Source organism: Tachypleus tridentatus, chromosome 6 (assembly GCF_004210375.1).
Source record: "Tachypleus tridentatus isolate NWPU-2018 chromosome 6, ASM421037v1, whole genome shotgun sequence".
Taxonomy (NCBI): domain Eukaryota; kingdom Metazoa; phylum Arthropoda; class Merostomata; order Xiphosura; family Limulidae; genus Tachypleus; species Tachypleus tridentatus.
The window spans coordinates 144,303,570-144,330,327 of NC_134830.1; the positions used below are offsets into that span (position 1 = coordinate 144,303,570).

General features: G+C 32.6%; 1 protein-coding gene and 1 pseudogene across 2 annotated transcripts in view; both read right to left on the minus strand.

The window, feature by feature from the left end:
• Positions 1-904: 904 nt before the first annotated feature.
• On the minus strand, positions 905-8,661 carry LOC143253942 (clathrin heavy chain-like). The gene is made up of 4 exons (XM_076508573.1): positions 8,553-8,661; positions 4,690-4,911; positions 3,518-3,593; positions 905-2,174 (listed from the first exon to the last, which is right to left on the minus strand). Exons 2-4 carry the CDS (start codon positions 4,903-4,905, stop codon positions 2,056-2,058), a joined length of 411 nt encoding a protein of 136 aa, XP_076364688.1. The 5' UTR covers positions 4,906-4,911; positions 8,553-8,661; the 3' UTR covers positions 905-2,055.
• A 9-nt stretch (positions 8,662-8,670) lies between these two features.
• LOC143251753 (uncharacterized) overlaps positions 8,671-26,758 on the minus strand; it is a 119,835-nt pseudogene continuing 101,747 nt past the window's right edge. The window contains exons 3-8 of the transcript XR_013028648.1: positions 18,870-18,920; positions 16,082-16,417; positions 15,518-15,628; positions 13,543-13,597; positions 9,866-10,141; positions 8,671-8,829 (exon numbers count right to left, since the gene is read on the minus strand). The product of XR_013028648.1 is annotated as an uncharacterized LOC143251753 (transcript). The remainder of the gene's footprint in view (positions 8,830-9,865; positions 10,142-13,542; positions 13,598-15,517; positions 15,629-16,081; positions 16,418-18,869; positions 18,921-26,758) is intronic.

Below are 26,758 nucleotides of genomic sequence, written 5' to 3' on the forward strand. Positions count from 1 at the left end.
TACACATCAGTTTATGGTAATAAAATAATTTCAGGCAAATTATCCATCAACAAAATAGAATTATAGATAAATATATTCAAATGATAAAAAAAGGATGAGAAAACAAGTTAGTGAGCTAAACATAACGTAAGCAATAAATATAACGATAAATATTGTTACGACAAACTATTAAAATATACTTCACGATCTATGACTCATTACAGTAATTAAAATAACATTACATGTGAAGGCAGTAATTCACACACATTCCATATCACACGTAGAGTAATATATCATTGATGAAACAGATATAAAGCTTAACAGGAATATTATTGAATATATTTAATTTCTGTGTCAAACCTTTGGGAATTCTAGTTATTTTAATACCACTTAGATTTCTAATGTTTTTTTTTTAACCCAGTTAATAAAACCAAAAAGAATCCCTTAGTTAAAATCGAGACTTAAAAGTGTGATACAAGTATTAACTGAAATTACTTTCATAGATTTTTCAAAAAGTTCTTTTGTTTCTGGAAGGTATAACTCACTTTTCAGTGCACCGATAAACAGTTACTCAAAACAATGGGAAAGAACCATAAAGTAAATTAACTTATTTAATAAAAAAAAGAAAAAGAAAAAAGATTTAGATGATTCTGTGAATGTTGCAAACTTTAGTGGCCTTCTGAGATACAGTAATTGTAATTTTATGATAACTCTTGAAGTTTTATTCTCTAGAACTCAGAAAACATTTAGTTATACAAACATTATTCTACTCTCTTACCTGACCAATAAAGGTTTTTATCCAACAAGTATGTTCACATATACAGTGTAACACAAACAAATCAATAACAAATGCTCTGCAGTGATAGTCAAACAGTTTTTTTTTTTTTGTAAATATTAACACAACATGAAAGAAACAAACAAAATACAACTTCAGTACCTTTTTATTAATCTTATGAAAACTCGTGTTGTAAAGGTACATTGTAAAGTAACCACAATGCCATTGGCCCATAACATTATTAGGGCTAATTTCCAAATGATAATAACTTGAAACACATTGCAGTTCATAGTCAGATAATAGTATTTAATTAATGGAGGTGAATGAAAAAACAACAAAAAACGATTATGATTTACTAATGCAACTTTTGGTTTTGTATGTTTCTTAGCCTGCAATCTTTACTTAGTACAGATACAGCCAGTAAGACTAAATTCTCACTACTATAGCATTTTGGACCATCAAAACATTATTCTACATATTTTGACCAAACTTTGAAAACTTGGATAATTTAAACACCACCAATAAGTTACCACTTCTACCATACAATATTAAAATTTTTTCTGAACTGCTTTAGAGTACTTCTTAAACCTGGGTTTCATCTGGGTGTTTACAATGCATGTACTGTCAGAAGAATGTTTCAAAAGATTCTTGGTTTCTAGACTAAACACAATATTGTACTTCACGTCTAACTAAATTCAAGAATAAAACAATATTAGGCTATTGTATGTTCCTTCTACTATTTCTACACATCTTCCTCAATGAAATGTCAAAGGTTACTTCGTAATTCCTACAACGAAAGGTTATATTTCACGTTAATTTATAAGTATTCAAAATGATGGTAAATGAAAGTCATTCCTCAACATCATAAGGAGAATGCACAATTAATTCACACTTAAAGAAACGTTGAGAAGGAAATTTCATTTTCGAGAGAAAAATATTTAGAACTACACATTCATGTCCTTGCTTTATCCTCAAGTCCCTCAATCTTAAATAATGTCTCAGTGAACAATACTTTCTCTCTCTCTCATGCTCATACAAAAAGAAAAACACAACTATGTGATATTATTACAAACACAGGAATGAGCTGATCAAAGAAAGTGGAAAATGCTAAATTTTAGCTGAATAATTTATATATAAGTTGTTTAAAATTACATTTTTTTCTGTCAAAAGTAACACTAAAATAAAACAGGAGACAGAGGTACAACACTAGACTATTTCCCCAAAAGCAATTTCATTCAGATTTTAGTCCTGTGCCTGCAGGTTGTTCTTTCTCGAACAGGAAGAAAGTGGGTTTTCTTTCACTAATGGTATGGTTTTACATGCCATAGCTCTGATAGCCTGGCATGGGCTGGCTGTATGACTGAATGCGCTGGTCCCATCATGCCTGGGCCAGCAGTCAACATCAGCTGAGGTTCAGGAGCTGAAAGAAAATCAAATATCATCATCTTAAAAACCTTATATTTTCTCACTGTGTGCTCAACAAACTTAAAGCCCATGAAATTTAGAGGTATTATAATTAAACAAATTCACAAAAATAAACCTGCTCCTTTTTGTGAGTATTTAATAACACATATACAGAACTACATCCAGGTTTTTAATTGGTTAACAGTATTTCCAAGTAACTAAAAGCAATACCAACTATCAAGTCAATACTAATGTTGAGGTATGTTTATAATCAACTAAAATTGAAAAAGTAGAGGAAATGGTAGAAAGTGCATTGTAAGTAACAAAATACTAAGGAAATAATATTCACAGTTAAGAATCAATTGAAACATTGTTACAACCAAGTTCCTCTGGGCTTCATTTGGATATTTTATTGTTAAGTACGAAGCTACACGATGGACTATCTGTGCTCTGCCCAGAGTTACTGAAATCAGATTTTTAGTGTAGTAAGCCTGCAGACTTATCACTGAACTGCTTAAGGTTATTTCTTGTAGGTAGTCTAATTTAATATCTTTATTCTACAGGCAACAAATTCTAATGAACTCACAGGAAAAGTAGTCATTCTACAAGTCAATGTGACTTTATGGTTTATTCTACAAAAGCCTTTCTTTATCAAGAAATTTAACTTATAAAGTTAAAACTCAAAACAACTTTCTTGTTTTATTTACAGCTTTCCATAATGTACAATATTTATAATCTTTTAAAGTAATTAAAAGCCAAAAAAGGCAATCAGTAAATGTTTGTTTAAGCAATACTCAGACATTTTGTACTTATGTGTCTACAAGCTAAATACCAGCTTTGATGTTGAATAACATACCTTTAGAAACTGAAATAGAAACTCTTATAACCAAAGCAGTGACAAAAGGTGGACCTTTCTTCTTCAGGGGTAATCTGGGAATGTCCAGTATAATTCAATGAGTGATATATAAAGATTTAGTTTAGTAACATCACAGACTGATGATCTCTATGACTTTACTAAACAAAGTCTTTATATCACTTTTTCAATTGTACTAGGCATTCCCAGATTACCCTTGAAGAAGAAAGGTCCACCTGAAAAGTGCTCAGGTTATATAAGGGTTTCTATTTCAGTTTTATCAAGACTTCTTGGACCCATGTGTTTTAGCACATCATGAATACCTTTATAAACTTAGCTTTCTTTAATGACTACTAAAGCATATTTTCATGAGAGAAACCATGTGCTCTACCAAGTACATGGAACATTGATGATGAAAAATGGTAAACTTAGATCCCACAAAGTAACTTCACTTATGAAAATGATGGTATGTTAACAATAAACTATATATATAAACATTTCTTTACCATAAAATATTGTCTTTTGTTCATTTTGGGATGACTCTAATAACCTTTCATTCTCTTGTTCATCCAACTTGTCCACCTACAAATAACAAAAAAAATTCTTATATCTCCAACTATTAAAAATTATTTAAAAAATTAAAACTCATAACTTAAAACTTTGAGGTAAATGTTTAAGTAATCTATAATAAAGCTAAATCATTACATACCATCCAGATCTAAACAGTACCATAATAAATTCCACTGTTACTTACGTGTTCATGCAATTTACTGTCTGCCATCATAACACAACAATTAGAAATAACTAACCATGTAAACATTGTCTACTACAACCACTTCGATAGTGCAGAGATTTAGTCAGTTTTAGAAAAGATTCAGTCAAAACACCAAATATTTTTTTGTCCTATGTGCTCAATTATTCATCATTGACAGATTCCAGCAAATTATTCCACAGCTAAATATGGCTTTATGAAATACTGTACTGTTAAGTTTACATGTGAATATGGCTTACAACATAGCAGCAACCATATGTTGAACTAGTAGGTTTGTAAACTTCACACATGAAAATTTTTACCAATGTGAATTTTAAAGAGACAAAGGTTTTTGAAAGAAGGGCTTCAGGGAGTCCATGAACCAGGGACAAAAAACATAACTTTGAAATTAGATTCACAAAGGCCCATCGATCAAAAAAAGGTTACTGAAACACTGATTTATGCAGGGTGTTGGAAAGTCACTGTACAGTTTTGTAATAATATTTTATTCTGTCTATTTCAAGTCAGCAACTGATAGCTGTGTTTAAAAACAAAATTAGAATTCAGGCCTGTATTGATGCCAATGGGGGTCACTTTCAACGTTGTTTATAATTGTCATTCATATTTACCTCCTGTACTCTATATTGAAACATGTCTGTTAATAAATATATAAATGCACAGTGACTTTCCGAACACCCTGTGTTAACATGAGCCAAATGCAATGGAAGTTGTTCCTTTTCCTGTAATTGCTATATATTCAACACCCATAAACCCCATAATTCCAATCTCAAAAATATGGGTAAGCAGTTTTTTTTTTTTATCATATCTCTTATTCTTCATGGCTCATCTGAAATTCTCAAACACTGTGGGATACACAGGTTAGTAGTTAGTTATTAATCTCTTCCTTACACGCAGTATCGTACATACCTTGGTGACGTACTCCCTCATGACTTGGATCAAGTAAGGCATGGCATAGTCGATGATTTTGTGACGCCAGGCCAGTTCAAGAATTACGTCAGGTTGGAGAAGATCATAGCACTGGAACAAACAGGCCCCAAAACATTCATAATTCTTCTCTTCTAAAAACCAAGCAAGAAGCTCTTCTGCTATGTCACCTATCTTAGACTCGGCTGCATATTCCATGGCATCCTAGTGTGTACAGAAGTGGATATAATGATACACACACACACACACATCAGCAGTTAATGGTTAACAAAACTAGTGTAGCATTAAAACAAGAAAATTATTGTTAGCAATAATACTTATACTGTAATTCACTATGAGTTATGATGGAAAACAAATGGACTCATTTAAAAATGTTTGGTATAGTGGATTTATTCCAGTGCTAGGTTTAGTTGGTAGCAAGAGGAAAGACAAAACTGAAATATATTATAGTTTACTTAAGTACCACAACTTATTTAATCCAACTGAGGATACTATTGTTAGCCATGCATCAGGCAAAACGTATTGCTGTTGTGAGATATGGTAAAATCTGATGAAGGACATCTGTCATCAAAAGAACTCACCCTTCTAGAGTAACAGGTACTTAACATCTGTCATTAAAAGAACTCATCCTTCTAGAGTAACAGGTACTTAACATCTGTCATTAGAACTCATCCTTCTAGGTAACAGGTGCAACATCTGTCATTAAAGGACTCATCCTTCTAGAGTAACAGGTACTTAACATCTGTCATTAAAAGAACTCATCCTTCTAGAGTAACAGGTACTTAACATCTGTCATTAAAAGAACTCATCCTTCTAGAGTAACAGGTACTTAACATCTGTCATTAAAAGAACTCATCCTTCTAGAGTAACAGGTACTTAACATCTGTCATTAAAGAACTCATCCTTCTAGGTAACAGGTGCTTAACATCTGTCATTAAAGAACTCATCCTTCTGGGTAACAGGTTCAACATCTGTCATTAAAGGACTCATCCTTCTAGAGTAACAGGTGTAACATCTGTCATTAAAAGAACTCATCCTTCTAGAGTAACAGGTGCTTAACATCTGTCGTTAAAGGAACTCATCCTTCTAGAGTAACAGGTACTTAACATCTGTCATTAAAAGAACTCATCCTTCTAGAGTAACAGGTACTTAACATCTGTCATTAAAAGAACTCATCCTTCTAGAGTAACAGGTTGCTTAATCTGTCATTAAAGGAACTCATCCTTCTAGGTAACAGGTACTAACATCTGTCATTAAAGGAACTCATCCTTCTAGGTAGCAGGTTGCTTAACATCTGTCATTAAAGAACTCATCCTTCTAGGTAACAGTTGCTAACATCTGTCATTAAAAGAACTCATCCCTCTAGGTAACAGGTGCTTAACGTATTAAAGAACTCATCCTTCTAGAGTAACAGGTGCTTAACATCTGTCATTAAACTCATCCTTCTGGAGCAGTGGTTCTCAACCAGGTTGCATGCCCCAGGGGTGTGAGAGGCGTTCCAGTGGGTAGGAGATAATATCTATTTTGGCCACCTTCACCTTTATTCTTATATAAATAATCACTGTGAGGGGTGCGAGAACATATTAAAATTTTTTAGGGGTGCGGGGCATAAAAAAGGTTAGGAACCACTGTTCTAGAGTAACAGGTACTTAACATCTGTCATTAAAAGAACTCATCCTTCTAGAGTAACAGATACTTAACATCTGTCATTAAAAGAACAAGTTTCCAGAGTACAAGGTACTTTCAACTGGGTGTGTACCAGGTTCCTCATTGATTAGTGAAAGAAACAAAGATGCAGTTAAAGCTGATAAAAGCATATACTACAGGATGGATCAAATGAAATCCTCAGATAAACCTTTTTCACTGTCAGTAACCATTTCAACAGACACAGTCATGTATACTGGTCAGCCAGAAAACCTATTGCAACTATCCAAACATGGTCACCTGATAAATTTGTTTCAACTGAAAATTCATTTGAGAAAAAAATTTTGTAGAATTAATAACTTCCAATATATAAAGCTTGTCTGATTTTTTCTTCTTCTTAAATTCAAAGTACTGGAAGCACATCACTCCATCAGTGTGTCAAGGTATCCAAACAGTAAACATTCCCTTTCTGAATTTGTTGCTAGCTCCTAAGCTTATAATTATTCCCCCACCTGAGATTTCAGGTTTCTTAGTTTTGTGTTTCTAAACTACCATTTTGCACTTTATATGTGTAATTATTGGTTAAATCCATGTTTACTGCACCATCTTGTTGAATCTTGAGAACTTGAACTAGTTTCTTACTTTGAGGTGTGACAGTGCTAAAATAAACATAATACTATGTTTATTTTAATGTTATTGTGTAGTCTAAATTACAGTGGCTGCATGTACAAGTTAATCATGTTAGAAAATGGTAAGGCTGGACATAGTAAATAAAGTTATTTAAAGAGAAAGCTTTAAAATAATTCCCACTTGAGACTCAGGATAATTTGTAAATATAGTTTCTAATGTTCTTTTTGTTCCTGATGATAGCTTCATGTTAAGATATTACGATTTAGTAAATACTGTATACTAAAGGTGAAAGCAACCTAGTTAGAGGACACATGTCCCATTTTAATTGAACCTTCTGTTAAGTGAGATGTGTGTTTTGCACACACTGTTAAGTATCAAAGAAGCTTAATTTTCTGAACACCAACAAAAGGTAGATAGCCCAATACCAAAGGAAGTATTTTTCAAATAATTTTTTAAAACAGTATTTAATATATTTTAGGATTTCATACTCCAATAAAGTACTATAGATCTGTTTTTATCCATGTACAAATTGAATTCTTTATCTACAAATCTATTGATTAAAATTAGGAAAATAGACAAAGAAATAAGGCAGGGCAAGACAGAATATTTTAATTTTTTTAACTATGTAAATTGCAACCAAAAATTTAAAAATGATGAACCTGAAGAAAACAATCTCTTTTACAAATGTTTCACTATTAGAGCTCAGAATACTATAATTATATAAATGTGAACTATTAATTCTGTAAAGTCTCATGCAGCTGTTTGTAGAAAGAAAAGAACATATCTCTGCTTCTGTACTGAAGCTTCTTCAGAAGGTTTGTTAAAGAAGCTGAAACAATGCCATTTTGATTTTACAAGGCAGTTGCTTCTCATTAAAGTTCTCAAATCTTATGCAAGCTCCCAATAAACCACATTAGATTTAACAATAATAATAAGAATTCTCTCAAAAATAACAAAACCATATTTGATAATAAAATCTACTTTCTTCACTAATTCCGTAGTTGGTATATAATTCACACTACAGATACAAATCAGATATTTTTTATTCGATGATACTTAATCTGCAACAGGAACTTTAACTCCCTGATGTTTTATTATAATTTGTGGTTAACATTCAACATCCTGTAGTCAACATAAACCAAGTTATTCTGTCAGAAATTACAGGTACATATTGCACGCTCAACAGAAAATAAATAGTGAGAAGTTAGCATCTTCAGTATTTTTGAAAATGTTATTTTAATTCCATTCATATTGTACTAAATATACTGTACTAAAATTTAAAAAGTTGTGGTTAGTTTTTGAATTTCTGGAATATATTTACGTACTAGAAAACCATTTCATGTTTTTTCAATCTGATTTAAACAGTGCAATACTAAAAACAAACTGTATTTGAAGAAACTTGAGACTACAGCAGGATTTCAACCATTACAGATTGATTACATGCACCAATACAAGAATTCATGGGTGATTAAAGATATCTTAAATTGTTTGTCCTTCTTACACAAACCAACTTTTCATGCCTAAAAAATCAACTTATTAATAAGTTCAAAGGAGATTAAAATTAAACATACCTTAAAGAGTTTGTCCTTTTTACATAGCTCTACCGATTGTTTCCAGCGATTATTTCCTTTGTACAGGTAAGCAGCAATACGCCGAAACTCAATAAGTTCTGTTTCTCCAAACGCCAAGTGCAATGTTGTCAAAGTTGTCAAATGCATCAATGGAGGTTCTGAGGCCTTGAAAATCCTCTTCGTCAATGAGTAGGCCATTAAGAGCCTCATTGATAGCCTTATTGTTCAGGTTCTGGACTGAGCGCAAATATGATTTCACCAATGGCAAGTGATTCACCTATATTAAAAACAATAAACATTAAATTGACTAAAGTGAAAATTAAATAAAACAACTTAATCACAGTAATAAGTAGAGAAATAAACTGAAAATCATTGTAACTTAAAAATAGAATGTCATGTCAATAAGTTGCAATTTATTTGGGTTTATAACAGGCTTAAAGAACTTCATAACCTACAAACAGGATGGAACTGTGTGTATTACCATGTCACTCCTTTCAGCACTTCCCAAGCAAAAAGGGAGGAATTATAATAAACATTTAACAAAATGTAAAGCTGAAAATTTATTAGTTACTTGATATTAAGATGGTTGTTTTCTTCCATATGTTGAAAGTTATCTTTTTTTGCTAAAGATTAAGATTTCTGAAATTCTTTTGAGATGTTCACAACTGTTTGGTATTGTTGAGGCTTCATCCTCATATCTAGTGGTGAGAACAGTAAGATGATAAAACAAATAAAAATTATGGCAAAGTAGGAGTCATCTTCAGATAAGATTGCTTTATTTTTCTAAGAGGGTGGATGGGTTTGGAATAGGTTGACTTGAGATGTGATAGATGGATGCTGTTAAGTTTAATGAAAAGCTTGATAAATACTTGAATGATAAGGACTGGCTTTGAGTTTATTTTAGAGGTTAGTATAATGGATGGGATTAGCCTAGGAGAACCAACAGGTACCTTGTTGTTCAAGTGTTATCCTGTAAAACATCTTTCTCCACAATACAACAGTGAAACATCCTGCATTATCACAAGTGTTTAGTCTTAACTGGTTTTGATTTTATTAAAACAAATGAATAAGAAATATGAATGCTACTAAAAATACCAGCATTACATTTTTCGCTCTTGCACAGCTATGATTTAAAAAGTGTGACATTTTTCATAATTTGTTTTTTTTCTATAGACAAACATGACAGGTAAACCAGGTATAATAAATGACGGTGAATAACAGCAACGAGTAGCTACAAAACTTGATGCTTTGTTAATGAGTCGTTTCTAGGAAGCTCTAAACATCCACACATTAGTGAAGAAATTTGATCTCACCTTGGTGAAGAAACTGACAGCACTGTGTGGTCCATCCTTGCAGAAAGAACAAGCAGCAAGTCATTAAGCAACATTGGTTTATAATCTAAGTAAAACTGTATGGCCTTATAGTACAGCTCAATATTTGCCACTTTGGTTATCATTTCTTTAAAGTGCCCTTCTCTCCAGGCCTCACTTGGATGGTTTATCATGGTGATGACTGCATTGTCAAACTCTTCATATTTGTCATAAAGAAACACCAATTCGCCCACAAGTGAGCTTGTTCGGTTCAAGCACCTGTTAATTTCAAAACCCACCCAAGTGGATGAGCCGTAATTAAACACCAAGTTATAATTCTAATAAATCTATGGAAAAAAACAAAATTTCCCTTTTGAAGTGTTAAGATATCCTTAATTTGCTTTTCCTGAGTATTTCCAAAATGAGACAGAAAAAAAAATTTAAATGAGGAAAAAATAGCATTTTAATATAAACACAAAATGTACGTTTCAAAGAAAATTTGTTAAAACTTTTAAAAGTTGATACAAGCTACTAATAATGAATTAATTATACAGATGACCTCATGAAAACAAAATAAAAAACTGTCTAACTAGCAAATTTTACTTAATTTTTTTTTAAATTATAACAGTTATGCTAACAGGAAGAGGGGGAATATGCATAACCTTAAACACTGAAAACTAAATTAATGGGACAATCCATGCTTAACTAGGAGTTACTATTTTGATGAGAAAGAGGATTTACTTACAGTAATAAGCTAAAATATATTAGAATCTTTTGATTCAGTACAAAAGATATATAGATTTGTTTTACCCACCTATGTAGGTTTTAAAAAAATGAAAATAATTCTTCATTTTTCTTACTTAGAGTTGCTCAAATGTATGAGATGAAATAGGGTTACTATTGTTTAAGTCCAAAGACAGGTAATTAAAAACAAAACAAAAAACGATTTTGTCCAACTACCATGAGAAAAACATTACATATTATACTTACATATTTACTTTAAATGCCTAAATACAAAAAAAAGTTTCAAAATTTATTTGAATGCAATAAATATGTAAAACACATAATTGTGAATTTTAATCATGAGGCTAGCTTTATTTTCAAAGGTATTAAAACTTTAAAGTTCCAAACAACATTTCAACCTTCTTGAACAAGGTCAAAACGTTGCTCTATACTTTTAAAGTATTAATACCCATAGCAGCCATGTTGAGAATGCATTGTTACTTCAAATGGGTTTTTCGTCATCACTAAAAGGCTAGCTTTTTTTAAGATGAAGACTGAGGTAGTTCAAAATCATACTGTTTCTACATGATGTGAACACTTTTCCAAGCTAGTTAAGCATGATTATAATTAATTATTACATCTGAAATTAGACTACAATTAAGCCTATCATACTTTTGACACTGCCTTCTTTATTAGCAATAGATATTGCAAACATAATGTGGTTGGAATAATGCTATTATCAATTCCAATTTTAATGATTCCCATACGACTTTATAAATAAAGTGATAAAAATACAATAGGCCTGACATTAATATCATGATAAGCATGACAATATTTATGTATACTATGTAAAGTGTGCTACCTCCATATAAATACATACAACATTTATGTTTACTTTGTAAAGTGTGCTACTCTACAATATGGATGAGAGCTGGAAGATTTTCTACTGTCAAAACTGATTAGGTAGTAAAGATCTTAAGTCTTTCCATACAACAGTCATGACCTTTATAGTGTCAATACATTCAATTAAATTTTGAATGTATCAGTGCATGTCAAGAAGTGTGGGATCAAAATAGATTATACTTTAAATTTTATACTGTTTAAGCAAAAGAAAACATTTATTTATAACATAGTATTTACTTTTGAGTCACCTATCTCAACTCTGACTTTAATACTATAAATTGTCTTCAATCACACAACGTTCAGTGTCTCATGTGAATTAAAAACATACTATAGATAACTAACTGTGGGGAAGAATATACAACATGAACCTCCCATCTTCTTGGTTTGCTGACAAAATTTGTAAAACCTACTACAGAACCCCTCCCAAGTTTCAAGTACTTCATCTCAACACAGCTAACAGATGCTTACAACTAAAAGAAAGACCAGGTTTTCCTCTACACAAAGAGTATTAGTTTTATTTGTCATAGGCATTCATGGATAGTTAGCTTTGAATTTGTTCAGTTCTTGCAGCTACAAGAATTTCTTAAACCTATTTATAATTCACTTAGAAGGCTAGCTAAATTACCTTAGTTTTGGGACATTCTATTCTATTGACTAATACAATCTTTGCATTCTAAAATACATAACTGGAAAGTACATTAATTTATATCTTGACAACCACCCAAGTACAAAAATAAAGAGGCCTAGCAAAGTTATGTCTACAAATGCAGAGATCAAACACCTAATGAGATCCTGCTATAAGTTATTGCTTTTCAGGGGAGATAAGCTATTTCCCAGTACAAAGTTCTATAATAAAATTATACGAAAACATGAAAAGGTTAACAGGTGAAATTGTTAAAATACATAAGGTAACACTTTCAAGATAATTATGTTTTCAGAGAAAAGATGTTCATATTTAATTAACTATACTCATTAACGGATTGACTTGTTAGTTTTATTTTTATCGTAGTCGGTTAGCTTTATCTGAGAGATAGTTAATATTAAAGCACTGATAATGAGAGATTATAAAAATAACAAGAACTTCAGATTTAAAACAACTTTTGTTAGTTTAACATATATATAAACTTTTTAAAATATTACTTTTATAAAGCAAAATTGGCAATTTAATAATATTTATTTGTTAATGTTGTCATTTCCATAAGAATTACTCTTATTTTTTCGAGGGATTTCGTTATATCACTACTAAAAGCATACAAGTATATTGTTTAATCGATGTAAAAACAAGAACCTGTGGAACACAGAAATAAAAAACTAAAGAGTGTCTAATTAAAAATTGTTTGAATTACCTCACATAAGATTAAAATAAATAACATTCTGTTGTTTATCGTAAAGCAAGAGAAAAAAATAACTAGAGAAAAACAAACTTACAAAGCAAGAAGAAAGACATACACATTTGAAACATATCACGTAAAATGGCTCACATGGTCAAGTGATTAGAGCAATTGACTCGTAATCTGCAGGTTGCGCGTTCGAATCCCCATTACCTCAAACGTCAGCCGTGAGGACATTATACAGTTACAATCAATCCCACTATTTGCTAGTTAAAGAGTTGGCAGTAGGTAGTGATAACTAAATGCCTTCTCGCGAATCTTACCCTGCTAAATTAGAGACAGTTAGGGTTATCCTCATCAAAATTGAAGTGAGTAAGATTACTAGTTTAGCTCCTTAAAGTGTAAGGGTAGAAATGTTTGTATCAGAAAGATATTGAATGAATTGTTCACATTCTCCTACTCCTTTATTCTAAAACACCAAAATTATAGAAGTTATTAAGGTTTTCTCATTACATATTAACAAGAATTCAATTTATTTTATTAATTTGGTAAATTTCCGTCAGTCTTTTGCCTTTGAACGTGTATCTGTTGGCTGCTCCTTAAAATACGAGACTTTAAGCAGATTCATGCCTTATAGGCTAACTTGTCCTTAAAACCAAATATATCAGGATGTAGAACTAGTAGAAAGTGTTATCTTAATTATTATTGAAAATCAAATCTCACATGTGAAAAACGTAGTAGATGATGAATAAGGAAACCTTTTGTTCAATATAAGCAGCTAGAAAATGGAAAGTGTACCTCATAAAGTTAGAGAACTGTATGTATGTTTTGCAGTTGGACATAGTGCTATTATGTTTATGATTTATAAGCAATATCTCCTGAAACGTAGTTAGTTATACCCTATTAAGTGCCTTAGAGTAATTCTATTTGTAATTTCTAGTTTGCATCTGAAGAAGAAAGGTCAACCTTTAGAAAGCGTATGGATTATAGGGTTTTTATCACTTAGTATCAAGATTTAAAAAAAACTACAAGTTTTTCTGACATCATGGATAAAAAAGCGTGGTGGAAAAAAGTCGCTGATAAAACTTTGTTAATTGAATTTTAGATTTTTTCGTTTTTTAGCCTAACCAAATATTCTTAATGAAAAGCTTAGCAACTAGTCTGAGGGATTATAGCATTAAAAATTTTAGTGCGACGATCATAGCACAGATAAACCATTGTGAACCTTTCGGCTTAATAATAAACAAACAAAATATAATGAAATAGATGTCTTCATATTTCTTGCCCATATGTTATACGAATGTTATTATCCTATGTTGTTTATTAAATATCCAAGTGAGCTATGTGTTATAAGTTTTGTGATTAAAGAAAGTTCCCCAAAAAACCTTTTTCAATCAACCAGCAGTTGTGATGTAATATATTTTCCTTTGGAAATTATACACTTAGCTTATATACATAGGTAGAGCCTCATATTAATTTAATAAGTTTTATGTGTTTGATGTTTATAAGATATTTTGTTTATTGTTTGTAATTCAGCACACAGCTGCACAATAGGATATCTGTTCTATGCCCACAACGGGTATCGAAACCTGGTGTCTAGTGTTGTTAGTATGCAGAAATACCGCTGTGCCACTACGGTGGGGACTGATCAGAAGTATGGGCCTCAGTTGTCCAAGTGATAGGAAATCCTGTCTTCGTGACGGGAAGTCCACGTTTCGAGTTCCATAAGTTTTATTTTTCTTTGCATCTGTTTGCGTTCTGTTTGTTTTAACACAAACAAACAAAACCACACAATGAGTTATTTAAGCTCTATACATTGTGGAGAATCGAGCACAGTGACGAAATTATATAATAATTATTAATATAGTATTATTTTGAAGGTTCACAATGTCAAACTTGTACAAAATATGTAATAGGACCTGTTTTGCGCATGCTATCACTTTTATATTTCAATAATATATTGTTTTTCTTTCTACTTTTGCCACAGCAACTACTAATGACAATAAGGATTTGTATGACTGTAGCATGCAAAGAAATCAGTTTTGAAATATGGCTGCTAAACCGTTTTCTATATTTTCTTGTTTATAAATTTTGTTGTGATATAAGAGGTTGAAAAATAACAAGACGCAATACTGAATTTCATCTTGATGAACTAACTCTAACAGCAAATTCCCATTTTTAAAAAAATCTGTTAAAACATCTTGAGGAATCTAAAGATTTGTATGTAACGTACATTTCGTCTCCAACATATTTTTTGTAGTTTTTATTTTTCAAAAGAATTTAAAGAAAACAACAACACATTATCTATTAATAACACTCATATTAATAACATTAATATGATATTTAAAATACTTCAGGGACCGCGGGTTTCAATCCCCGTCGCACCAAACATGCTTGGCCTATAAGCCACAGAGGCGTTATAATGTTACGGTTAATCCCACTATTCGTTGGCAAAATAATGTCCCAAGAGTTGCGGTGGGTGGTGATGACTAACTGCCTTCCCTCTAGTCTTACACTGCTAAATTAGGGACGGCGAGAGCAAATAGCCCTCGTGTAGCTTTAAAATTTATTTTTCGTTTCAATTGCAATTGGCTTATAAAATAACATATAAACTGTTAATAATACAATTATAAAATTATATTATTAACAGTTTTTTTTTTAGAAATTGAAGACTGTAGAAATAGTTTTTTACACTTACCACCTTTAGCTATACATTTTAGTCGTAGTGTCGAATCTTCGTTATAAGGTCCTATTAACCTGTAAAGCGGCTGATGCATTTCGTCCAAGATTATCACATCCTTTGGAGGAACTGTTCAGGATAAACTGTAGATTTTCATCTCTTTCAATGAATTTTTATTGATTTAGTAATTGATAGAAACTAAGTAGGAACTCAACCCATATAGAGTAAAGTTGTGTATCTTCTACTTTCAAGTTAATTGAAATTTCATTACTAGAATAGCGATATAAAAATAAATACATAATTAATAATCACAGAAAACAGTAATAATTTTGGTTGCAGCCTAACTACGGTCAGACTGTTTTGTTTGTATTTTTTAGAACAATGCATTAAGCTATCAGTGACAATCACCAGTAAACTCTACTTTTTTCTGAGCTGCTGAGTTGAGGTATTGCCTATGCGAAACTTACAAAACATAGCTCTCACCTGTAAAATATTTGTGTTTCAAAATTCATACCTAACATCAGCCTCTTGCTCTAAAGAAAAATCATTATAATTTTCCTATGTTTTCTATGACCCACCTACCCACGACATGCAATATCATGTTGTTGTTGAGGGTCCTTCCCCAACGGTAGTCCACTCTACAACGGTAATGTCCTGCATCCTCAACTTCGATTGGCTCTATTGTCATCAGTGCTGGTTTTGTACGTAGGTCGAAATGAGCTCTTTTACCGAGGAAATCTGATGAGAAATGCTGCGCATTTCCTAACGACCCCTTCCTGCAATCCACTGTAAATATGGGAGTGTTGATGTCTGATCGATACCACAGTATTAGTGATACGGAGTCTTCACTAGTAGGCGGCGTGATATTGCAGGGAAGCTGAGCACGGCCACCAACAAGAACATTCAACACTGGAGGAGCTACAACAGGAAAATGATATTGGAATATATTACAAAAAACAACAACAAGAGATCAACCAATCAAAACAACTGTAATTAAAATATTATCATGTAAAAATAATAAATGTTAAACCACTTGAGTGTGAAAGCATGCAACAGAATTCGTGTAAAAATATACATAAATACGATTGTATCTGTTGTTTAAATAAAGATCACACTAACGCTACTTATTAGGTCCATTCACGATGGGCCCGGCATGGCCAAGCGTGTTAAGGCGTTCGACTCGTAATCCGAGAATCGCGGGTTCGAATTCCGGTCGCACCAAACATGCCCGCCCTTTCAGCCGTGGGGCGTTATAATGTGACGGTCAACCCCACTATTCATTGGTAAAAGAGTAGCCCAAGAGTTGGCGGTGGGTGGTGATGACTAGCTGCCTTCCCTCTAGTCTTACACTGCTAAATTAGGGACGGCTAGCGCAGATAGCCCTCGAGTAGCTGTGCTCGAAATTTCAAAACAAACAAACAAACCCTTCATGACGACATATTTGTTAAGTAAAACGCAACTTTTTTTTTCTAATTGATAAATTAGCAGTAACTCCAGTATAATCGGTACTCCTATCATTTCTTTCAATAATGTACGTAACATATATGATATGACTGTTAAATGTTAATTTTTCCTGCATATGGGCTTTGTTTTGTCCTGTCCCACTATAAATAAAACTCGCCATCAGTTAATTTCTTACGTGGTACCGTTGATGGTGTCTAACCATGAACGCCATTAGGGCCAAAGCGATCTTATTTGGTCCATTTCTAGAGAAATTTCGACCGTACCTTAACCCCAACATTGTTAATGCTCATATCAATCATATTTCAGTTTATTTTTCTTCTCCTGTTAAATACCTCGGCATTAATTTTGATAGACACTTGACCGTGAAAGTTCATTTATCTGTATTTAGTAACAAGGTATCACAGACCCTTTGGCCCAACATGGCCAGATGGTTAGGGTGCTCGACTCGTAATCTGAAAGTCGTGGGTTTGAATTTCCGTCACACCAAACATGATTGCCCTTTTAGCTGTGGGGGGGGGGGGCGTTATGAAGATAGAGTGAACCTTACTATTCGTTGGTGAAAGAGTAGCCCAAGAGTCAGCTGTAGGTGATGATGACTAGCTAACTTTCCTCTAGTCTTGTACTGTTAAAGTAGGGATGGCTAGCGCACATAACTCTCGGGTAACTTTGCGCGAAATTCATAAACAAACAAACAGATCCTTTAGATTCTTTTGAGTTTATCAGAATCAACCTACCTCGTTTACTCTATACATACCAATCTTTCATACTGTCTTTCTCACCTATGGATATACTTCTTTATGATCGCAAACAGATCCTAGAGTGTTATACTATTTTCTAAGACTTTCTGTCAAGATACCTAGATATGCTAGATAGCTTTATGATCTATCACCTTCTCACTAATTAAAAATCTTTTTCAGCTTTTTACACTAAATATCGCTATAGATTTTAACAGCTAAAGAAATTATTGACGACCTGCGCAGCAAATGGGTTCATCCTCTAAAGAAGCTACTGCTTCTTAAACTTGATCACTTTCTAAATACGTACTTGATGTTTCTTTTGTAACTGACTCACAACGATGCCCTCCCAATGTCTAATTTAACTTTTTGTATTATCCAACTTAATGATACTGCAATATATTTTAACTGACTACTTTGTCATACCGATAAGGTATGTCACATTTTCTTATTCTAATGAATGATATTATCTATGAGGCACTGTGAGTATCCTGTGATTCATATCTTAACCATACTGAAACATATTTTCTTCCTTTTAAATGTCTATTCTCCTGACCGATGAGAAGGCGTAACTCTGTTGGTCCACCAACTCTTTTGAGAAACTGAAATGAAACATATTTAAAACCGTACCTTCTTAAAATTATTAATATACAATTGTTTCCGCTGTTTTAAAGCACGTATATGCTTCTCGAGGACAGTCTACTATTATAAACAATGCCTATATTTTGTTCTAATATCCCCAGTATTTGTTATAGGCAGAAGAAAAAACAAACAAGCAAGGTAAAGATGTGACTAATTTAATGTCAAGTTAGATTATTTATAGTTAACTTTATTGTTTAATAGCCTATTGTCTCTGAAGTTAATTTACCATAAATATAAGGTATCATAATGTAACGGTTGTCCAAACTTAGATAGTTTTCGATTATTTAGTAACGATTTAATGGCATGCCTAGCTGCATTAAAAACCTGTATTAAAAATTTCAGTTTCATAAAAAAATGTAAGTGCAACCCTAAAAGTATTTATCTGAAAAGGTTATTGATGATCGTTTTAAAGAGTTGGTTATTCATTTAATCACATTTACAGTGTTACAAGTAAATATCTGTACTGTATATAAAACATAACCACATTCATGCACATTTACTGAGAAAGATTTAGCAAAAATACAACTTACGAACGACAATATCTGGATCTCTGACAGTCTTTAGTTCAATTCCTGGGTTACCTGAAACAAAAGCAACATCCCTTACCACATTTTCTCTTACATGAAAACATTGTTTGTAACTACAAAATGGGACTAAAACTAAATTAATTTTTTAATACGCAGTCTATACTTTAATACCCAGTCTACGAATCAATGCCACCGAAATCAAGAACGAAGGAAAAATACTCTAATAAGGATCACAATTGGGTAACCTCAAAAAACTAAATATTATTCCTAGAAAAAATTCGCGTCTAAATAGTGTTTGGTCACAAAGGTGCGGAGTTTTAGATTTTAGCGGACAGTGTTTTTATTGCACAAAATAGTGTAAGTGTTCCTGATCGGTTTCCGCACTTCGCGGCAAATAAGTAACGTTGAATCTTTCTCGGCCATCTCTATCAGCAGAAATTATGAAACCTGCAGATAAAACAGTTGTATAGAGCTGAACTTTATTTTTAGTTGTTTAACAAAAAAAGGTCACTATAGTGTTTTCTGGGTGAATTTGTGTGGAGGTAAAGGTTTTACTTAAAGCGTGGAAACTATTACAAATTAGGCTAAACTGATGGGCAATTCAGATTCCAAATATCGGAAGCAGCTCAAATCTCTGTTAAAGCTTTAAAAAAGGGAAGGAGGGTAAGCAAAATATGTTGTAATAAAACATCAAACGATTTGTTTGTTTGTTTCGCATAAAGCTACTCGAGGGCTATCTGTACTAGCCGTTCCTAATGTTAGCAGTGTAAGACTAGAAGAAAGGCAGCTAATCATCACTACCCACCGCCAACTCTTAGGCTACTCTTTTACCAACGAATAGTGGGATTGACCGTCACATTATAACGCCCCCTTGGCTGAAAGGGCGAGCATGTTTGGCGCGACGGGGATGTGAACCCGCGACCCTCAGATTACGAGTCGCACGCCTTAACACGCTTGGCCATACCAGGCCTAACATCAAACGAAGTAATGTTAATGCGATTATAATTATAATTACTTTTTGACAGTTCTTGGAAAATATAATAAATAAAATTTTGTTTAACTAATAAAACATCCCTTTCTGAGGCAAGTAGTGCAAGCCGAAAACAAAACTAAAAACTGAAATCCTAGAAAAAAAAATTGTTCGATATGGAAATAAATGTAAACAAAACTAGCAGATAATCTTGAATACAACAATAAAAATGTATTTTTGCATTCAAACATCAACTGGAACACGTACTAAACAAAAAATAATATCACAAAAGAAACATCTTCCACAAGCACGAACAGAGAGAGAGGTGGTAATTGACCACGTTAGCGGGAAGTATAATTTACGCAATATGGAAAGCTTTTATTTGATTTTATTTGTTGTTATGTGCATTGCACAGAATTTAAAATATTAAATAAAGGGTACAAGTGACAGATCACAAAAGAACTGTACTTTAAATTAATGTTAATTTTATCAGTTTAACTTACAAAGTACTGTTAATAGCCAACATTGTTGTGTAATAAATCCCACCTTTTGTGTCTTTTTTTTTAACTCTAACGTTTAAGAGTGTTTAATTATCCTGGATTGTTTGTTTGTTTTGAATTTTGCGCAAAGCTACATAAGGGCTATCTGCACTAGCCGTCTCTCATTTAGCAGCTAGTCATCACCACTAGCCGCCAACTCTTGGGCTACTCTTTTACCAACGAATAGTGGGATTGACCGTAACATTATAACGCCCCACAGCTGAAAGGAAGAGCATGTGTGGTGCGACGGGGATTCGAAACCTTAACCAACCTGGGCATGCCGGACCTAGGAAAATGTGAGAAAAACCTATTATTAGTTCTACTAATCAGCTCTAGCATACCATTTGTATGTTACCTGACATGAGTTTCCAAGAAGAATGTTGAGGTTTAGAAAATTATCCCTAAAACACAGTATTTACCAAACACTAACTTTAGGTGCTAAACAAAAGTAACAACAGATTACCAGTTATAATTTGTTAATGTTTCATTTTCTCCAAGGGTTTCAAAGAAATAAAACTGTTTACAGAAAGAAGTCAAAATTATGAAATATTTTCGTAGATTAAATGCAATGCTACATTTTTTACTTAAAAGAGAATACACTTCACTTCCCTGAGATTTTAAAAGAATAATGATTAGGGCTTCATCAGTTATTGACGAATAGCTAAGGAAAAAATGAAAAATAATCAATCTTTGACCATTAACTTTAATGAACTGGCAATTATACTAAAATATTACATACTCAACTGCTGTATAAAAGTAGAGTCTCGAGTTTTCTTCCTCTGAAGTCTACAACAAGAGTACATATGTTAAAAACGTTATATCCAAAGCTCACTATGTCGTTACAGTCCATGTTGTCACGTACGTCATGCTCATTCTTACTGTCGTGCATCTTTAGAATAGCTATGAAATTTAATTTTCACTGTAAAAGATATCGCCGTTATGCAGTCATATCAAACGTATATCATTTATTTTCTCGTGCTTTGCATGAGCTATCTATTCTACATGAACAACAGTTCTAATGGTCCGAATGCACAGAAATTCACGGGTACTGCGATTGGAATGGTATCAATATCTGTTTCATTCTCTAGCTGTTTTAGTTGAGGTATGAGACAACTGAAGAGATGTGTTGAGGAAGCAGTTAGTGTACTCGCAACTTGTGTATTTTCGGGTAGAGGTTCTTTTTCTTTTGTTGCATAGTGTTGCCAGGGTTATAAAAACGGTTAATGCCATTCACCTCTGTGTTTGCTGTTTTTAACCTGCTAACAAGACGCCGTACTTTTCTCTGCATGGTTGGGGTACGACTTGTTGGAGATTTGTTTCTTAATAGTTTTGTTACCCTAAGCTAATCCATATTCCTTTGTTTTTCCAATACCATTAAATGAAAAAGATATCACTGTCTTAAAAATTCGAAATTCTCAATCTAAACATATCTTTCTTTATGAACTGAATGTTTGAACATTTTGCGTTGGAAAAGAATATTACAAACCATTTATGACCCTCACTGGTACAGTGGTAAGTCTATGGATTTACAACACTAAAATCAGGGGTTCGATTCCCCTCGGTAGACTCAGCAGATGGCCAGAAAAATATGAAAATTTAGTTCGGATACATACCTACTTTATATCGGTGCCGCCCAGGTAGTACAGCGGTATGTCTACGTATTTACAACGCTAAAATCAGGGGTTTGCTTCCCCTGGAGGCTCAGCAGATAGCCCCATGTGGATTTGCTATAAGAAAACACACACTTTATATCGACGGTGATTGAGACGTTACTAACTGATTGTCTTGTTTAAAGCCGTTTAAATTTAACATGCTTGTATTTCGTTACCTCAGTAACAATAAACATCTTTCTGTGATTTACTAAGGCAGAGCAACAATAACTTATCAAAACAACTGACAATATCTATTAAATTATCTCGTAATGCATATGCCCTTATGTTTTGCGATTAATATTTCGCGATGTTTTCTATGGTGTCATAACGATAAACTAAATTAATCGCAAAATATTTCTATGCACTTCGTATTCATATGTCACACATCACACGTTTAGAATCATTAAAAATAAAACAGTACAAGAGCATTTGACATGGTAACATCGAAGGTGACTAGAATGCAGTCGCGCATGAAAGTTGTAATTTGGAGTGACATGAGGGTATCTGGATATGTAGTTTTAACTAGACTATGAATATTTTAACCGTTTCAATAAATTATTACTTATTACATTAAAATATTTGCATTTTCTGAGGTATTTCTAATCATTAAATAAGTCCAAATAATAGATTATAAGCTTGAAATTAATAGCCTTGCTAAAGGAAACCACTTTTTTAAAGATTTATTGCTGACTTCTAAACTTTAATACTGAATTTTATGTAAAAACATCTGCAAATAGAAGTCTACTGACTTATATTAGTCAATAAAACAAGTTAATTGACTTCAGTAGTTGAATATTCTAAAGTACAGTAGTTGAAGAAAAAATGCAAAGAAAGGTTGGTTTCTTTGGTTTTGAATTTCTCGCAAAGCTACACGAAAGTTATCTGCGCTTGCTGTGCATAATTTTGCAGTTGTAAGACTAGTGAGAAGTCAACTAGTCATTACAACCCACTGCCAACTCCTTGGCTACTTTTTTACCAACGAATGTTGGGATTGACCGTCATATTATAACGCCCCCACGGCTGAAAGGGCGAGCATGTTTGGTGTGATGGGGATTCGAACCCGTGACATGGCCAAGTGGTTAAGGTACTCGTTTCGTAATCTGACAAATTTGATCTGTGACAAAACAAATTGTAAACGAAAACTTTAAGACAGTAAAAATTTAGGTTATATTATTACAATAAATTTTACAGTTGAAATACTGCAAAACGAGTTTGAGTAAGATTTCTAATTTATGAAACATTGTGAAACATAATTGAACTAGAAAACGTAATTTTTTCAATATGTTAAGAAAACTATAGGAAGTAAATTTAACAATATATTATTCTAATTAGCTCAATAAAATAATATACATACTACAAAATAATGGCAAAACAATGTTACAAAAATTGATAGATCTGCTAAAGCATAAAAAAAATTTAACCACAATGCTTGAACATCATTATATAATTATTTATATGTACCTAGTAAAATAATAATTAAATTTATGAATTCCCTTTTAAACACATCATGCATGTGTGTTAATTTATCTTTCAATTTTATTTCTGAATAGTGTGTAAGGGATTTATCATTAAACGTTCATTTTAATAACAACGCTTGTTTCAGTCTCAGTTTGATGCACTTAATCTACAGTGTTGGACCTGTATTGCGCATGTCTCACCTGTTCTCTAAATTTATATGTGATTCTTGAGAGTAAGAATCAACAATATTTGTTTTACGAAAACGCTAGTGTGTACAAACATTATTAACATTCTAGAAGCTCGCGTGACTGATATATAAAACCGACGCACCGCTAAACAATTATATCAGTTTTAGACCGAATATAAGACTCAGTATTGTCTGCAAGATTGTAAAACTCTTGTATATAAAACATCATTAGTAATAATTATTAGTAATAACCGTTATTATAATTTGTATTGTTTTTATTTGTATATTAAAATATATTTTGTGTTAAAAAAGAAAATTGTGTGTATGAATTTTGATGGCAAATATCATAAATTTATTATATATTAACATTTAACTAACTTCTAACGTAAAATTAAAATTTCCAGTTGTTTAAAATAGTAATACCTAACTTACAAAATATAATAAACCGGAGCTTCATCTGAAATAAATTATAATACGTAACAATTGATAATTTGTGATGCAATTTAAATTATACTATTCAAGTTAGTATTCTAACGGATTTACGTGTGTGAAAATTCCTTTTTAACTAGATGGACATTTTTAGCCAACATGAGTTTAAAGTATTCTTCTAAATCGTTAGATCATATCTTCACAACTTATTGAATTGCATCATTTTGGTTTTGAAATATCATAAAATGTTATATTGTTTTTTATAAATAACAAATATTTAAACTATTATAACCTTAAGCGTAAACTAACAACTTAATGCAGTTTCGTTACTGTTAAAAAGAAACAGTATTGTGTGTTTTCTTAGAGCAAAGCCACATGAGGCTAATTGCTGAGGCAACCAAAGGGAATCGAACCCCTGATTTTGGCATTGTAAATCCGTAGACTATCGCTGTATTAGCGGGATACAAACAGTATTGAAAAAGTTCTTTAATCACGTTGCGTACTGAAACATTATATATAAATATATGTTTCAATTTTTGAAGTTTTTCATACAATTTTTTTTTTTTTTTCTGTTTGCAGTCTAAGGTAAGTGCTTTATACAGGGTGTTCGGAAAGTCGCTGTGCACTGATATATATATTAACAGACATGTTTCAATATAGAATGCAGGGAGTAAATATGAATGACAATTGTAAACAATGTTGAAAGTGACCTCCGTTTGCATCGATACAGGCTTGGATCCTTCTTATTTTGTTTCTAAACACCGCTATCTGTTGCTGGCTTGGAATAGACTGAATGAATGCTGTTATCGCTGCTTTCAAACTGCACAGTGACTTTCTGAACACCCTGTATATCAAAGATTTCACGGTCCTTTCAGGTATGGGTGAGCACTTCGAATATATGGACATAATGCCGTGATCAACTCACCACCTTAATTTTCATAGTTTGCGCAAGTTAGTTGCACAGTGTTACAGATATCATACGATAAAGATATGAAAATACTAAACACATAAAGATGTTTTCAGATGTATTTTGTTTAAAACACGAGAAAATGAATTATTTAGTTTCGAAATTCTTTTTACAGTGTATCCACACAGATAATGGTACACCAGCTGCAAATTTTATGGTGTAATGAATACAGCTGGCCTTAAAACGTACATTGCAATGCATGAAATTAATGTAGAATACGCTGTTAGAAAACGAATGTTTACTATAAAACTGTATAAAACACAGTATAGGAATATAACAATAATAAAAATATTCAAAAGAAGTCCTACCGAAACTAGTATCCTTGGCATTTAGTTACAATTATCTTTACTATATTACTTGGTACATATGACACAATATCCATTAAGTATTTATACAGCACAATTATCAATAAACGTAAACCAAACGTTATATTAAAAATCGTAACTAATGACAGAAAAATTCTAATATAAGAAAAGCTAAATATTTCAACAAAAGTTGTAAAACATAAGATTTTTGTTTTTTTAATTTCGCGCAAAGCTACTCGAGGGCTATCTGCGCTAACCGTCCCTAATTTAGCAGTGTAAGACTAGAGGGAAGGCAGCTAGTCATCACCACCCATCACCAACTCTTGAGCTACTCTTTTACCAACGAATAGTGGGATTGACCGTAACATTATAACGCCCCCACGGTTGAAAAGGCGAGCATGTTTAGTGTGACGGCGATGCAAACCCGCGACCCTCAGATTACGAGTCGCACGCCTTAACCTACCTGGTCATGCCGGGCCTAAAAACATAAGTACTCAATCTAAGACTCTAACTTGTAGTAAAAGAAGAGCAAACATTAGTTTCTAAACTGAAAGTAATGTGTTTCTAATGATATTACGTTTTTTGATAAGTCTGTTGACTTCTTATTGTAGATTTTAATGTCAGTAAACTAACTATATATCAAATATCATTGCTATAATGCTCATGATTAAGAAACAAAAATCACGTTCTTATTACACATTAATTAAATTTTAAAGTGTATTAGAGTTTTATGCATATTAGTTTAATATTTACAATATACATACTTGTGCAAATGAATTGAAACGGTCATTTTACAATATTTTCAGCATGGCGGCCGGTATAGGTTCGCTGGACCCGCTAATTTCCTTTAATAGTCATTTTTTCACACAGTCATTAGCTATGTTTTGCAGTATGGTCGATCTATTTTTGGGATATATGACGAAATTTTGAGGAATATTACGTCATTCGAAGTTGCGTTAGAAGGACAAGGAGACTAGTAAAAAAACAAATTCTTACCAACTTAATGAAGAAAACAAACGGTGTCAATTTGATCTGAAATACAAGAACTGGACGCAAGAACAATGGAGGAAGGTGTTATTCAGTGACGAAACTCATTTTCTCGTACATTTTTTCAAAGAAGTCTGCATGTTCGCAGATCTCCAGGTGAGAAACTTCGAGAATCTCACATCAATCAGTTCGTAAAACATCCCTTGAAGAAGATGTTTTGGGGCTTTTACAGCTACTATGGTGTAGGAAGCTTACATATCGTAGAAGGTTTGATGCGAGGATCACAATACATCGAAGTTTTGCAAAGAAGAGTCGTTCCAGAATTGAAAAAGAGATTTCCAGATGGATCTGGCATTTTTCAGCAAGATCTGGCTCCGTGCCACACATCAAAACTTGTG